The 17553-nt window shown below is 46.5% G+C and overlaps 1 protein-coding gene across 1 annotated transcript in view; it reads right to left on the reverse strand.

Moving 5' to 3' along the window:
* Window positions 1–17553, reverse strand: part of LOC135505923 (protein enabled homolog) — a 151205-nt gene that overhangs the window by 3087 nt on the left and 130565 nt on the right. The window contains 12 exon segments of the mRNA XM_064925170.1: window positions 153–210; window positions 625–703; window positions 6066–6132; window positions 6349–6406; window positions 6709–6757; window positions 7038–7195; window positions 8136–8300; window positions 8303–8331; window positions 8334–8395; window positions 8397–8442; window positions 11746–12486; window positions 15197–15717. Of these exon segments, the coding sequence (XP_064781242.1) occupies window positions 153–210; window positions 625–703; window positions 6066–6132; window positions 6349–6406; window positions 6709–6757; window positions 7038–7195; window positions 8136–8300; window positions 8303–8331; window positions 8334–8395; window positions 8397–8442; window positions 11746–12486; window positions 15197–15717 (2033 nt within the window).

Raw genomic sequence — 17553 nt, forward strand, 5'->3', positions numbered from 1 at the left:
TTGAATGGTTTGATGCTAATTCTCTGATGACAAAGGTACAGCAGGCCTCATAAGCGTAAGGACTTCCTCCCTGTGCTTTGAGGAACTTGTTTCACACCCTGTCACATACTACAGAGCAGTATGTGCATAAGGTTAATCAAGCAATCAGTTACCATCAATGAGTTCCTCTTTCAGTTTTGATAACTCCTTCCTCATCTCGTCCAGAATGTCCTGAAAATACAAGGTTGGAAGGTGAAGATTAGAGACAAAAAAAACTGTTTAAAAACAAATAACTTGTATCAACCTTCAGGTTCTTTGCCCATGTGAGATGAGAGCGTAGCATCAATGAGCGATACTGTCCCAGAAAGCTGAATGAGTTTTAGTAAGCCCATCGTGTCACTCCTCTGTGTTTACTGCTCTGACTGAGGCTGCTGCTGTGTGCACAGATAGGGAGGGTATATGAAAAATCTACACTTATCTAACAGGCTCCTTCATAGGGGAGAAGGGAGGGATTGCCGTAGCACAGGACACCGTCATTGGGCACACCCTCAGGGCTCTTTAGTATGCCGTGTAAAATACTACAGCTCCAGTGTAGTGCCAGTAAACAGCAAATCAGGTCATTTTTTACTTGTCTCCTCTGAATACCTGTTTCAATCTGTCATAGTCGAGACCTTCTGTTGGCACCCCGTTGGCACTTAGGGATCCAGTCGGTGTGGATTTTGGTCTGTAGACGAGAAACAGAAAAGTTAGAGTAGTATACCTAAACTGGGGCTATTGTCAAGGGGGACTTCAGAAGTCCCTCTTGGAGGAAAACAAGACAGTGCCGACTGTAGCTAGATCATTCTCCTCCACATTCAATCCTCAGACACTTCAATCACTCTTAAAAAATGTGCAACTATAACATAAACAAGTTAAAAGAAAGTGCATTGAAACACCAAAGGAGGACATCTGAGATTTCAAATTGACGGTTTGATATCAAAACACAACAGGAAACCTAGGAAGTTAGACTTAAACGCACAAAACAAACTGTCATCATATAACCAACATTATTGTTTTAAATTCAGAATTTGGAAACTGATACACAAATATGGCAATGTAGCGCATAAGAGTACCACAATTATTTTCAGGCCATTTCATATCAATTTGTCAGCATTGATACGACACTAGTGGTAAACAACTGAGCCTATTTGACAGGGTACCTAACAATTTGGCTGCCTACATACAGTATGAGGCTCCTTCATGAACTTAGTTCAAGCATCATTATGCTCAGAGCAAACTGATTTAGGCAAAGCAAACCAGTAAACTAACTGGAAACTGTAGAGTCCTATGACTGGAATCACAAATAGAATAGCTTCATGACTTAGGTCAGGGATGAGCAACTTTGTTGGGGTGGGGCCACAAAAAGTCTTAACTCATCACGAGGCACTGTAATTAAATGTAAAATAATTATGTTAGCTGAAATGGGCTAATTGAGTGACTATCAATGACTGACATAAGAGAATTGATCGGAGGGCCTTTAAATGGGGGGCCGCCAGTTGCCCTTCCCTGCCTTAGGTAAAGCCAGCCCAATACACATGCTACACACACCAACCATTTGAGTTCACACACCAACTAATTGGAAGGAAACACACGACGGACATTGGGTAGTTTAGCCTGATTTAAACACAATCAAGTAAACTTTGGGAGCCAGAGTTCAGAGATAGGCCGCTGTAGTTGCAGCATACACACACAGTTCAGCAGTCACACACAGCCACGCTTCTCTGCCATTGAATCAGCTGGGACAGGAATACCTTTGCCAACAAGGTAATCACCATGGTCTACAACTACAGGAATGATTCAAGGGAACTAAGGAAACTATCCGAGTGTGAAATCAGTGAAGAAATTAACTCTTGTCAGAGAGGAAGTGGAAGCCAAGAGGGGAAGTGTAACAATTCTCAATAGTTGTCCTTCTGCGTGTTTGTGTATTTGCTCTCGTGGTCTCTCTGGCCTCCTCTATAGGTCAAACACTAAGGCCAGTTTATGTGAGAGAAATGTAGGATGCCAATGCAGGGCTGTGTGGCCTTATCTATTGGGTGCGTCTGGGTCAGAATTGGCACGGAAGTGAATATTAACAGCACTGGGCGGGGTGATGTCTCCTCTAGCTTCCTCACTATACAGTAGCACACAGCCACAGAGTGTGTTGAGTATGTGTGTACATGTGAATAGGGGGCACTTTGTGATGTGTTCGAGGGATTCCCTTTGACAGGAATTTAGCAAAGTAGGCACTGTAGGAGAGATGGACAGTAAAACAAAGATTGTAAAGCAACTGGAAACGTAACATGACATAGACCTATAGATAGCTTATTTTAAAACAAGAATAAACCAATGTATATATGTAGAATTCATTAGCAGTCTGGTGATGACGTTGCTGGCAAAACAGAGATACAGTATGTGGGAATTACAAGGCACGAACTCAAGCCCCCAAAAATATCACTTCCACTTCGATCACAGCAAATTACACAAAATTAGTAAAAAGAGAGAATTATTACTCTACAGGCCTGTATCCCTGTTTACCTGATCAGAACCCATCAGATTTCTCCACGTTGAGTCAAGTCCGTGAGAGAGAGACGACAGCTCTTAAAAGGCCTGTCCTGCAGCCCCAGGTCCCCTCCCTAAACCAACCCAAACTAAACCTACAGGCTACAGAGAAAACACGGAGTATAGCCGTATTGATGATATATTGACTTTGCTTCAAGTTAACTTTACAATGATAAAGCATTGTAATAGGAATTTTCTAGGGATCTGTTAATTGTCTGAAACTTTTCGCATTAATACGCTAAAATGCAACACCAACCGACTTTAAAGGAAGTTCTAAAAAAACATCTCACATTCTCAGCGAAATAAAACAAAAAAGGACTTGTGGTGGAGGCAGTCAGCATTCTGTTTTGCCCATGGAAGCTGGAGGTGCATTTCCAGGAACACGTTCTCACCGACAAACTGCCATTTAGAGCCCTGGAATGAGAACTTGGAATTTGGGGCTTTCATTGACATCTCAGGAACACTCATTTTTTATCTCTATTCTTCGTAGTGGTCTATTTACCACTACAAACCGATGCTGACACTAAGACCATACTCAACAAGCTGTATACGGCGCTCCTAGTGACGGGGACTTTAATGCACTTAAATCAGTTTTACCTCATTTCTACCAGCATGTTAAATGTGCAACCAGAGTGTCACGCCTTGGTCTTAGTATTTTGTGTTTTAGTTAATTAGTTGGTCAAGCCAGGGTGTGACATGGGTTTATGTTATTGTGTTGTCGTATTGGGTTTTTTGTAGGCATTGGGATTGTGGTTGATTAGGGGTGTGTTTAGTTAAGGTTTGGCTGCCTGAGGCGGTTCTCAATCAGAGTCAGGTGATTCTTGTTGTCTCTGATAGGGAACCATATTTAGGTAGCCTGGGTTTCACTGTGTATTTCGTGGGTGATTGTTCCTGTCTCTGTGTAGTGTTCACCAGATGTAATTAGGTTTCACGTTCCGTTTTGATGTTTTGTATTTATTAGTTATTTCATGTATAGTTCCATTTTTTCTTCATTAAAAAACATGAGTAACCAACACGCTGCATTTCAGTCCGACTCTCATTCAAATAATGAAGAACGCCGTTACACAGAGGGAAAAATATATATATATATATATATATATATAAAAATTTACTCCACACACAGATGCGTACAAAGCTCTCCCTCACCCTCCATTTGGCAAATCTGGCCATAATTCTATCCTCCTGATTCCTGCTTACAAGCAAAAATTAATGCAGGAGGCACCAGTGACTCGGTCAATAAAAAAGTGATAAGATGAAGCAGATGCTAAACTACAGGACTGTTTTGCTAGCACAGACTGGAACATGTTCCGGGATTCTTCCGATGGCATTGAGGAGTGCACCACATCAGTCACTGTCTTTATCAATAAGTGCATCGATGACATCGTCCCCCCAGTGACTATACATACATACCCCAACCAGAAGTCATGGATTACAGGCAACATCCGCACTGAGCTAAAGGGTAGAGCTGCCGCCTTCAAGGAGTGGCACTCTAACCCGGAAGCTGATAAGAAATCCCGCTATGCCCTCCGATGAACCATCAAACAGATAAAGCGTCAATCCAGGACTAAGATTGAATAGTACTACATTGGCTCCGATACTCGTCGGATGTGGCAGGGCTTGCACACCATTACAGACTACAAAGGGAAGCACAGCCACGAGCTAACCCAGTGACACTTCTATGCACATGTCGAGGCAAGAAACACTGAAGCATGCATGAGAAGATCAGCTGTTCCGGACGACGGTGTGATCACGCTCGCCGTAGCCGATGAGAGTAAGACCTTTAAACAGGTCAACATTCACAAAGCCGCAGGGCCAGACAGATTACCAGGAAGTGTACTCCGAGCATGTGCTGACCAGCTGGCAAGTGTCTTCACTGACATCTTCAACCTCTCCCTGTATGAGTCTGTAATACCAAAATGTTTCAAGCAGACCATCATAGTCCCTGTGCCCATGAACACTAAGGTAAACTGCCTAAATGACACCGACCCATAGCACTCATGTCTGGTCATGGCTCAACACCATCTTCCCAGAAACCCTACACCCACTCCAATTTGCATACCGCCCCAACAGATCCACAGATGATGCAATCTCTATTGTACTCCACACTGCAGTTTCAGACCTGGACAAAAATAACTTATGTGAGAATGCTACTCATTGACTACAGCTCAGCGTTCAACACCATCAAAGCTCATAACTAACCTAAGGACCCTGTGACTCAACACCTCCCTCTGCAACTGGATCCTGGACTTCCTGATGGGCCGCCCCCAGTTGGTAAGGGTAGGTAACAACACATTCGCCACGCTTATCCTCAACATGGGGGCCACTCAGGGGTGCGTGCTCAGTCCCCTCCTGTAGTCCCTGTTCACTCATGACTGCATGGCCAGGCACGACTCCAACACCATCATTAAGTTTGCTGATGACAACCGTGGTAGGCCAGATAACCGACAACAACGAGAACACCTATAGGGAGGAGGTCTGAGACCTGGCCGTGTGGTGCAAGGACAACCTCTCCCTCAATGGGAGAGGTTTGGCATGGGTCCTCAGATCCTCAAAAGGTTCTACAGCTGCACCATCGAGAGCATCCTGACTGGTTGCATCACTGCCTGGTAGGGCAACTGCTCGGCCTCCGACCGCAAGGCACTACAGAGGGTAGTGTGTATGGCCCAGTACATCATGGGGGCCAAGCTTCCAGCCATCCAGGACCTCTATACCAAGCAGCGTCAGAGGAAGAACCTAAAAACATGTTCTCCTGCCACCCTAGTTGTAGACTGTTCTCTCCACTACCACATGGCAAGATAGACCTAGACTTGGTGCTCCGGTACAAGAGGCTTCTAAACAGCTACCCCCAAGCCATAAGACTCCTGAACACCTAATCAATGGCTACCCAGACTATTTGCATTGCCCCCCCCCCCTTCACGCTGCTGCTACTCTGTTTATTATCTATGCGTAGTGACTTTAATAACTCTACCTACATTTACATATTACCTCAACTAACTGGTGCCCCCGCACGTTGACTCAGTACCGGTACCCCCTGTATATAGCCTCAATATTGTTATTTTACTGCTGCTCTTTAATTATTTGTTACTTTTATTTCTTAATTTTGGGGGTATTTTTCTTAAAACTGCATCGTTGGTTAACGGCTTATAAGCAAGCATTTCACTGTAAGGTCTACACCTGTTGTATTCGGCACATGCAACAATTCAAATTTGATTTGATACAGACAGCCTTGCTAGCAGTAGCCTAGTGGTAAGCAGCAGCCCTGTGCTTTAGTCATGTTATTAACCAGTCATGAACCAGCAAGCCCAGGGGTCGGACCCCAGCAGTGAGCCATGCTCTGCTACCCCCTGTGCTCCTTCTCTCCAGTTACATGATAATGAGCAGCAATGCAGAGGCAGTCAATGATTCAGACAGGCAGTGGATATTTTGACTTGGTTGTACTTGACCCAATAGCGTGTTTAGACTCAGAGACTAAAGATGTATTACCGTTTGTACATTTATGGAATGCTTACCTTCCAATGACTGGGGATTTGCTACCATTCATAGTGTTACTCCTCTCCCATGGTTTCCTGGGCATGTCTGCGGAGGAGAGAAACACAAAAGCATTAGAGATAATTACACTGATATAACTGAACCACTTCATCAGAAGACGAAAAAATCAGCCAAATTACATTAACTGCTGGCCAACACGGACTAGGATCCTGGTGGTCTGAATGTGGAAGGTGCATGTTTCTGTTCTGGTCCTGTGTATCTCTGACCACTACAGTCCTGTACTGTATCCTGTACCCCACTCACCTGGTGTGCTACAGGCAGACACTTTAGGAGTCGTGGTGCCCTCGCTGCCACCGTCGTCCTATTGGAGAGTAGCACAGTGAGTTCAAAGGTCAGAAGTTACAGGTCAGGCAGCTTCAGATGATCAGAAATGTGACCAGGCATTTAGTTAATAATCGACTGAGGGAGATCCATTGATCCTCTTTAATGCCACCAATGACCCTCAAAGAGAAACATATGAAGCTCCAAAGACACCCAGAAGGGATGGATACAGAACACAAACACCAGGCTACTGAATTATAGACGGGTAGACTAGATAGGTACTGTCAAGCAGGATATACAGAGATGAACTTTCCCTGGCCTCTGTCTATCTGTCATACTCACAGCTCTCTGCTCCGGCTCAGGCGATGATCCCTTCTCTGCAATTCTTCTCCTGAAAAACACCACAAAATATTAAAGTTATAACATGTTATATTGTATGTCAAAAGAAAAAATTCTCTCACACCAAATTACTTTGAAATAATGTTTGGCTGACCGCGACAGCTACTGTACATGATCTGCAATGATATGGCACTCAATGAAAATATCTATATTGACAAGAAACATTTGGGCCTCAAGTCTTCCTCAATATTGCCCCCACTCCCTGAAGCCACCCAAACATGCTGTATCCCTCCTCTCTCCATGTTTCAAACAGGAATGTGGTGTAATGTCACCTCCTGGCCAGGAGGGCGCTCATTTCCTCCATCAACCCCCCTCCTCCAGGTGCTCCTCCTAGAGGGCCGTTCCCTCCAGGTTTGGCCCCTGTAGCGCCAGCCAAGCCCCCAGCCATGGCTGCAGCCAGAGCAGCTGCCGCATCACCACCACTATCACTCTGAAGGATAGAGAGAAAGGTCAGAGAAGTAGTGGTAGACTATGTTACAGAGGCACATAACTGGGGGTCAGGTATGATGAGTGCAGTATATGAACGTGTGAAGTACAGTATGGGCTACATGATTTACATGTATCTGAAGTGAGTGGCAGCTCCCAATTAGCGCTGAGTGATTAGTGTTTTGAGGTTGGTTTGGTTATTGCTAGATTATTTTAAAAATAATCCCGATGTTTGATTTAGATATTTTTATATTACAAAATAATGACATTACAATGACTTGAGCATTTTAATGGAAATTCCAAAGGCCAAACCTGTCTACCTGACAGGTCCACATCAATAGAAAATTGTGAAATTACTATGAAATAATCAAATATTTGAGTTGTGTATATTACTTAGTTTTTATTTGATTCTTCATTCCTTAATGTCATAATTTCATCTCTGCTCAGGCAGCAGCAGTCAGCCAGCCAGGCCATCTAACGTTACGTGCTCCCCATACTGTACTGTCTTTAGTCATTTTACTTAGCTAACCAGCATAGGTACTGTAGCCTACAGTATGCTGCAGAGCTGGCTTGACAAAATAATTGTACTAGTTCTTCAAAGTAGATAAGGTATACTTTCACAAACTGTCTCTGTCCCTCTCATCATTGTGTACATATGCTTGATTTCTCAGATTTCACTCGTGAATGAAACAGCGAGCTGGGCTCACCAAAAAAAGTGAACTAAATGGAATTCAAGTAATTGAACAGAAGTTGATTTAATCACCAAAAACAAAAAACAAAATGTTAGTTATTAGCTCAGCACTACATCCAATAGAGGGAATATAAAGTGTGACTGGTGCTGGACAAGATCACAAGCCTGTGAGGATATGGTATGAGACAAACAGTGGGTGTCTGTGTAAGGGACTTGTGGGTGTGTTTCTGTTCTGTGCGTGTCGGCCTCTCACCCTTGGCACTTTACGCAGCTTTGCTCCAGCGAGGGCAGCGGCCAGCCCGGACAGGGGGCGGTCCTCCGAGGGAGAGAAGAGACCGGGCGGCAGGGGAGGGGCTGGTGGAGGAGGAGGGTGGGCCTGGCCACCGAGGGAAGGTGGGGGACCGGGTGGGGGAGGGGGCCGCCGCTTGTAGGGGTGAGTGTGGGGGGTAAGGGGGAGGGGGAGGAGGGCCTTGTTGGGCAGAGGCTGTGGGGGTCACAATGGAGCCGGGAGGGAGGGGGAGGGGGAGGGGGGGTGGGCAGCACCGGCGTCAACACTGTGTCTGTATGGGGGGAGGAGGGAGAAGAGTAAACAGTCAGTATCAAAATTTAGGACTCACAGAAAGAGCAGGGGTCACGAGTTCTCTCCTATTTAGTTTATCCTCACACAAAAAAAACCTCAGGCTTCCTTAAGCACCCATACTATATTCAACATCAATACTAACATTATCAGGCTTGACCAACGTTAGACTTTAAAACTTGTGTGTGAATACACGGCATGAAGTCGCTAACATCCTCCTGCTGTTTGTCATACAACATGCACATCAGTAAGTTGTGGCAATGGCCTAAATGTATCCATTTGAATGAAGCAAATGGAGACATCCAACACAAAAACAAGACAGAAAATGCATTGGACACAGGAACTCTAGCAGCCTTAGTCAGGTCAATATCGGCATATGCCTGCAAGAGCAGCCCTCAACCATGGAACCACAGAGATGGATTAACTGTAATAATTAGCTTGTAGAAAATCATTGTGACTCCTCAACCCAGACAGATGATTGGCTCAATAAGCCATGATGGAATGTGCCCATATTGAGCTCCTGTTAATGAGGGCGTGACCTATAGAATTAGGAATTTGAATACTAATTATTAGAATAGTCATTTAAATGGATCTCTATAGTGTGACCAGTTTCCTTTCAGCCAAATGAGAGGAGACTGGAGGGCAGAGGTCACTAACACGGGTGGGTCAGTCCAAGTGGGAGAAATATCTACATATACAGTGCATTCAGAAAGTATTCAGACCCCTTGACTTTCCCATTTTGTTACGTCACAGCCTTACACTAACATTGATTAGTTTCTCCCTCAAATCTACACACAATACCCCATAATGACAAAGCAAAAGAAAATGTTTTAGACATTTTTGCAAATGTATTAAAAACTGAAATATCACATTTGCAAAAGGTTTTCAGACCCTTTACTCAGTACTTTGTTAAAGCACCTTTGGCAGCGATTACAGCCTCGAATCTGCCTGGGTAATGATGCAACAACCTTGGCACACCTGTATTTAAGGAGTTTCTCGCATTCTCCTCCGCAGATCCTCTCAAGCTCTGTCAGGTTGGATGGGGAGCGTCGCTGCACAGCTATTTTCAGGTCTCCCCAGAGACGTTTGATCAAGTTGATGTCTGGGCTCTGGCTGGGCCACTCATGAACATTACGACTTGTCCTGAAACCACTCCTGCGTTGTCTTGGCTGTGTGTTTAGGGTCGTTGTCCTGTTAGAAAGGGAACCATTTCCCCAGTCTGAGGTCCTGAGCAGGTTTTTATCAAGGAACTCTGTACTTTGCTCTGTTCATCTTCGCCTCAATCCTGACTAGGCTCCCAGTCCCTGCCATTGAAAAACATCCCCACAGCATGATGCTACCACCACCATGCTTCACTGTAGGGATGGTGCCAGGTTTCCTCCAGGCATGACGATTGGCATTCAGGCCAAAGAGTTCCATCAGACCAGATAATCTTGTTTCTCATGGTCTGAGAGTCCTTTAGGTGCCTTTTGGCAAACTCTAAGCGGGCTGTCATGTGCCCCTTACTGAGGAGTGGCTTCCACCTGACCACTCTACCATAAAGGCCTGATTGGTGGAGTGCTGCTGAGATGGGAGAACCTTCCACAAGGACAACCATCTCCACAGAGGAACTCTGGAGCTCTGGGCGGCCAGCTCTAGGAAGATTCTTGGTAGTTCCAAACTCCTTCCATTTAAGAATGATGGAGGCCACTGTGTTCTTGGGGACCTTCAATGCTGCAGAAATGTTTTTGTACCCTTCCCCAGATCTGTGCCGACACAATCCTGTCGTCTCGGAGCTCTATAGACAATTCCTTCGACCTCATGGCTTGGTTTTTGCGGTGTGCCTTTCCAAATCATGTCCAGTCAATTGAATTTCTCACAGATGGACTCAAATCAAGTTATAGAAACATCAAGGATGATCAATGGAAACAGGATACACCTGAACTCAATTGAGTCTGAATACTTAAGTAAATAAATGTTTTCTATTTTTAAAACACTTGTGAAAATGTAGAAAAACCTCTTTTCGTTTCATCATTCTGGGTATTGTGTGTAGATAGATATTAGAATAAAGATAAATTATAAATATAAACAATATTTAGACTAAAGGCTGTAACTTAACAAATGTGGAAACCGTTATACTTTCCGAATGCACTATAAATGCTACTGACGAGTTACTCAAAGGGCAGTTGTAATACACCACAATTGAAAACTCTATTACGTTACAAAATAGTCTCATTCATGCTTCTGGAGTGTTTTGAATTATGTCAAATCTGAACTTTTGAAACTGCAATGGTTTTCAGAAAGATTTCAAAATGTTGAATTAAAATGTTATTTCTCATAAAGTTAAGAAGGTCATCAGATGTGGTGGCCGATTAAGGAAGAATAATAAAACGCTTGTCCTCATTTGACATGGTTGTTAGAGGTTATTCATTTATTTGGATCCCCAAATCCAGAGGGGACAGATGTTAATGCTAACTATTCAATTTAGGAGAGGGAAAAAAATGATCTTAATATCTTTGATTCCAGCTGCTGGATAGCTTCCGACAGTGACAATCCCTCTAAAGACTGCCCCAGAGTTCAGTCAGTCATTTCCTAATCAAAATACATCTAATATCTATGTTAATTCTTCCGCACGAGCATCCCTCCCGTTCCCTTGAAATGTACAGTAGTGCCACGACAAGAACCCTAAGTGAACAAGGACAGAGCAGAAATGAGTCTCCATCTATCAGTCCCTTTTGTATCACGTATACAAGCCTACAGTCACCAGGTCCAGTAGGCTTGATGATCACAACACTGACATGACAAGTGAGGGTGAAAAGTCATGGTAACATACTAAGGTCATCACAATGGTGAATTGCAGAAAAATAATAGTTTGAAGTGATAAAAAAAAAACAAGAAGCAAAGGAGAAAGAAAGAGACATTGATCCCTCCAGACATAGCTTCAGCGATCTATAGCTAGATGCAGCAGAGCCCACTGTCTGTGAGTGCACACTTGCACACATACATGCCATGCCATGCCCAATGACCAGACACCATTCAAACCAGTTCACCAGGCAACTCAAGACCACGAGCAATAGACATGGACATACATGGCGAGAGTATGCTGACAGAGGCCAGACAGACACCTGACCAACACAGATTAACAAGCACCTAGCAGACCTAGAGCCACAGCCATGCTAGCCACCTCTGCAGCCAGCATTGGCACCCAGAGCTGGGCCGAGCTGGTTAGGGCAGGCCCGCTACACCCTGGCCCCCGTTAGTGGGTGAGTGGAGGTAGAGAGCGAGGCTGAGAGAGGTGAGGCCTTACCCTGCTGGGCCAGAGGGTCTGCAGGCTGAAAGGCCTCTGGAGCCGAGGAGCAGGAGTCTCCCAGCTCAGAGAGGTTTACAGAGAGGTCAGCAGAGGCAGGGGGAGCTGTGGAAGGAGAAGGGACAACAGCAGGCTGGGATGAGGGAGAGGACACAAGGGGAGCGATGCGGGAGACAACAGGCGACTGCTGGCAGGACAGGGACAGGGAGAGAGGGGGCAGCGGTGGAGGGGGCGGCGGGGTGGGAGGGGGCGGCGGGGTGGGGTTGCTGCTGTTGCCAATGGTGACCGGTGAAGGGGCAGGGAACATAGGAGGCCCATTGGGGGAGGGGGGTTTCTGTGACAAGGGGCTGGGGACTGGGATGGCAATGACAGGGCGAGGGCCTGCTGCCTTGCCCGGGGGGCTACTGATCATGACGGGGGGCGAGGGGGGCAGAGGGCTGAAGTTTGTTGCTGACCACACCAAAGACTTGGAGGGGGTTGCTGGGGCAGGGGTGGGGGGCGTGGGAGGGACGGGCTGTCGCCTGGGGACTGTGGCGTAGTGGGGCAAGACTGGGTGGAAGGCGGAGCCTAGTGAGGTGGCAAAACGGGAGGCAGAGTGACGTAGAGGCGGGGTGGGGGGTGTTGCAGAGGAGGGTGACGGGGTGGGTGGAGGGTAGTTGGGGGTGGTGGGAGACACAGACGTAGAGGAGGTCTTGGAGGAGTACTCTGGAGGCGGAGGGGTGTAGAGGGTACTTTCAAACGCTGAACAGGACAGGAGAGAAGCAGCCACCGTGCAGCCACACAAGAGGGGAAAGAAAACAGGAGAGGACAGAGAGAAAGGGGGAGAAACAGAAAGAACAGAGAGAAGGGGGCAAATGAAGCAGGAAAAACCAGCACAGACCTAAATCTCCTTTTTCTATACTTGGTCCTTTCTCTGACAGAAAGGATGCTACTATTAGTACACAAGGTTAGCAGTTGAGACAGATCCTGAGGCACTCTGTAAACAATGTGTCAATGGGAACACATGGATAGAGAGGCAGCAGAAAAACAGACCATCGTACATTCAGTCGGGAGCGCTGGGCCTGGCCGCTCAATGAATGAAGCCTAATCAAGTGACGCCCACTTCAAACACTTTATTAGCCTCTGGCGAAACTCACAGGATCAACACACACCAGACACAGCACTGGTCAGTCACTCACTCTATCCATATTACATCCAGCGGCTCCATTCCAGGACTGGGCAAGAACATTTGTATTCTATACATTTAGAAGTCAAAGAACCACAATTGAGACATGTAACCAATTTGGACATGTTTTGTTCATTGTTCTTACAATAAGCAAATGGTGCACAGACAATCTAATCTAAACAAACTAAATCAATAAAATGCTTCAATATTTGGGTGACTCCAGTTTAAATCAATCACCCCTTACTTGCATTCACCATTACCTAGTTCCTATCAGAACGATTTCACGTCAGAATCTCCTCTTTCAAATGACAAGGAGTTCACAGAAAGTCTTACAAAACAAAGAAAAAAAATACCATCACAAAGTCTGTCTCATCAACACACACACCAGTAGTATCTTCTCATCCCTCATGTAAAGTACAGAATTAGTGAGGTCAGCCATTGCGGGGGTAGTCTCGCTGGGTGGTCACACTGCCAGAGCCTGACTGCATGCTCTGAATTATCCATGCTCTGTTTTGTTGTGGCCCCAGCCAGCATAGCCCCAGAGTTAGCCCAGAGCGGAGGCCTCTCATGCCATATGTTGAATGAGGGGCAATGCTGCTACTCCTTTGTTCCAGCTTCATTCTACTCCACTGACCCTCAGTGGCAGCCACACACACACCTCCAACCAGAAGAGTTACTCTTGTCCAAATGTTTGTCTCTTTTTCCCGATCCCCCAACTGTCCCTCCCTCCAGTAAGTGGGCAGAGGCAGGCCCGAGCTTTGCTCTGTGAATTCAGAGTAATAACACACACACACACACACACACCTCACTAACCCCAAAATGGACATACACTCCATCTCCTCCATACACACTAACTAAATGTTCCCTAGTGTGTTCCCTAGTGTGTTCCCTAGGAGTGGCCTACAGAAGAAGCGGACCAGTATAGGGCAGGCCGGTCTAGAACCATCACATCAGTCGTAGGAATGGCTGGATTAAAGAGGTTGACATTCACACAAGGAAGCCCTTGTTCTTTTGAACGCGATAAAGGGGCATAGCTAATATGAGACAGATGCCACAGTGTGCTGGACACGTCAAGAAGCTCATCTCAGATAATAGTCCATGGATCTGCGGATGCCTTACTAGCAGACCTCAAGTTTTCAGTTAGAAGTTGAGGTCTGGTTACACACAGGATCAGCATGGCCGCCATTAGACATTGACAACATCCAATGGAAAACTAAACATACTATGAATGAAATTGGAAATCCAACCAAAAGCTATTGCAAGGCTATGTACATTAGGCCAACAGCGCAAATGTTTGTTTTTCCTGCAGGAAAGACAACTAGCAGCGTATTAAAAGTGCTCACACCTCAAACCCAAAAGCGTCCCAAATGTTACAGCAACATGCAGGGCAACATTGTTTCTTGTGTTGGTCTTGTCATGTTCCGTGTGAATTGGGTCGTTATGCATTTATTGTATAAATGTCCTGGGGGAAAAAAGTGAACTCTATACCATGATATGTTAGTTATGTTGATGTGCTCCTGTGGGTCAGGCAGCATGTTAGCTTTGATGGTTCTTTTTTCTCCTACTAACAGAGAATCTGGCCCAGCTAATGTAACTATTGCGGCACTGAACCATGCCAACACTGGCTCCCCCACCGACCCAAAAAGCAGCAGCAATGCCCATCTCCCATCCTTGATCCTCCCCTAACCAAACCCAGAGCCTGAGTCCTGCACCTGCCTATGCTTTGCTGGGCAGGCTGGCTGGGGTTCCCCCTACCATCCACCAACACAGTCAAAGCCATCCCTGGTCAAAACAGGACCCGACAGGAGTAGGCAGAGAGAGCTGAGTGTGTGTCAGTGTGTGTGTTCTTGCCTGCTCGCTGAGAGAAGCACCGAAACACTCCCCCGATGCCCTAGTGCCACTCAAGCTGTTCCACGAGCCCGTCCAACACACAGGCAGATGGGCAGAGAGAGATGGGAGAGGCGCCTCGCTATAAGTCACACTAACTAATGAGCGGCCAGGGATGGCTGAGTAGAGTCAGCGTCTCCGCTTCAGACTCCAGCTAAATGTCAAGCTGGGATTTTACACCCAAGACAGCTCTTTGGAAGTACTACTGCTAAATGAAGTGAGACCTAAGCCCACTCACCTGTTGGTAACTATTCTGTCATTTTGTTCTGTCCTGTGTTGTCAGTGTGTACTGTACTACCTTGTCCTGTCCTAGACATCAGATGTGTGCGTGTTGGTGTGTGTATGTGTATGCATGTGGGCGAGAGTGTAAGAGGTAAGGAAAAAGGCTTGGCTGCTCACCGGCGTTGGAGATGCGTCTCCCTCTCTCCCAGTCCATCTGCTCTCTGTCCAACTGCTGCTCCTGGTGAGTCTCTCGCTCCATCCTCTCCCTCTCCTGCTTCTCGCTCTCCATCAGCTCCCACTCTCTCTCCGCCACCTCTCTCTCCAACTGCTCTCTGTCCAACTGCTCCCTCTCCAACTGCTCCCTCTCCAACTGCTCCCTCTCCAACTGCTCTCTCTCCAACTGCTCTCTCTCCAACTGCTCTCTCTCCAACTGCTCTCTCTCCAACTGCTCTCTCTCCAACTGCTCCTGACGCTCACGCTCCAGGCGATCCCGTTCGACGCGCTCCACATGCTGCCTCTCGGCGCGCTCCCTCTCCCTCTCGGCGCGCTCCCTCTCTCGCTCCTGACGCTCACGGTCTTGACGTTCCCGTTCACGCTCCCTCTCCAGCATCTCACGCTCCAGCCGTTCCCTCTCCTGGCGCTCGTGCTCCAGCCGCTCGCGCTCCATCTCCTTCTGCCTCTGAAGCTCCTGCAGCTGCCTGCCATGGGGATAGAGGAGAGAAGAGGTTAGAGAGGAAGAGAAAGGGGGTTGATGAGAGACGAGAGAGGAGACACCAGACGAGGAGAACTAAGACAGGAGAGACCACAGAGGAGACACCCGATGAGGAGAACTAAGACAGCAGAGACCATACAGTCAAGAGAGGAAACCATAGAAGAAAAGGAGAGACCATACAGGATAGTGGAGAAAGCAGAGAGGAGAAAGAATAGAGGGAGTGGACTGGAGAAGATGGGGTAGTCTAGTGATTAAGAGCATAGGACCAGGTAACTGAAAGGTCGCTGTTTCGAAACCCAGAGCCAACGAGGTGAAAAATCTATCAATGTGCTCTTGAGCAAGGCACTTAACCCTAATCACTCCTGTAAAATGTCAATGAAGAGATGAGACCCTGACCTCGTTTCACACGCTGGCCTAAACCACCACGCAGACCCACAGTCAGTGCTGTCACTTGGAAAATGCCCTTTTTAAAACCATTATATAAGCTTGTTGTCATTATGTAATTATGGTTCTGTGCAAGACAAACCGTTACGCAACCACAGCTAGCTCTGCACATTTGTTGTTAAAACACAACAATGTCTTCTTCTGGCTACAGCCTCCCATTCTGTAGTGATAAGGACAGAACCTGTCTGTTATTCAGCTTCTACTGGCATTCACTTCATAACATTCACCAAATACCAAAAAGCATCAGCTTGTTCATTCCTACTAGGTCTGCTGAGTTCAGATAGGAGCTTCCCAGGTTGGGAATGACTTATTTCTGTAGCGAGAAATCTCAACACTAGAGGGCAGCATGTTGTAATAAGAGGTGAGGCAGGCTGCCTACTGGGGTAGCCTGCTGTAGCTCACTTGTGACTGGCTGGTTGGCTGCAGCTCCAAGCCATTTCACAGACTCTTCTCGCTCTCCCCATATCACTACCATGGAGGCTGTGACTGGTACCCGCCCATTCTGTTTGACTTCATCAGCCTCAACCAGGCCTGCTGACAATTATTACCCAGACTGTCATAATAACACTAAAGATTCCCTATCCATGACTGTCAGTTTGGGACTTTTTGGATTGGGTCACATCAATACAATTGAAGCCTTGACCAAATGAACCTGCGGTGCTTCACTTGTATAGGGACAAGCTGCAATCCCTTTTCCCTCAGTCACTCCTTCACCCTCCTGTTCAGGTTGAATCATCAACATCAGTCATCAGTTTCAAATGCTATCTGGTGTCACACCTCCCCCTCGCTCCATCTGGCCAGGAGCTAGCTACACACACCTGTTCCGCAATGATGTCACAGCCAGACACCCCCCTCCAGGTTCACCCCGTGAATATTCCACCCCACCAGTCATCAACCAACTTCCCATTGAACCCCTCCTACTTCCCTGGCCCTGCATCCCCTGGTGGGGAAACATCAAGTCTCCACGCACCTTTTAGAGAGGAACATGATGGGAATCAAACGGTTTCCTGCCCCAAAAACAGGCCTGGAGGAGTATGATGTCCTATCACATGTGGTGTGAATGACTTACAATGCACCTGTTGATGATTAACAGGACTTCTGCTCCCCTTCTCCTATAAGTGCACTGTGTGTGTCTACTCTATGTGCTCGAAGAGAAGCAGTGATAAGTCAAAGTGGAAACCGGACACAAATAATCCCCCAATGTGCCAAGTCAGTGGATTACAGGTTCAATCAATCCATGTTATTCACCCAGAATGACCACACGGGCTCTAGTGAACTAAGACTAATGATTTACTGGAAGGCAAACCGTCGTTATTCTCTTTTTGATGGAGCTCGAAAAAGCCTTGAAATAATCCATCATTAACATATTTAGCTCAAG

Source organism: Oncorhynchus masou, chromosome 19, assembly GCF_036934945.1.
Source record: "Oncorhynchus masou masou isolate Uvic2021 chromosome 19, UVic_Omas_1.1, whole genome shotgun sequence".
Classification (NCBI taxonomy): Eukaryota; Metazoa; Chordata; class Actinopteri; order Salmoniformes; family Salmonidae; genus Oncorhynchus; species Oncorhynchus masou.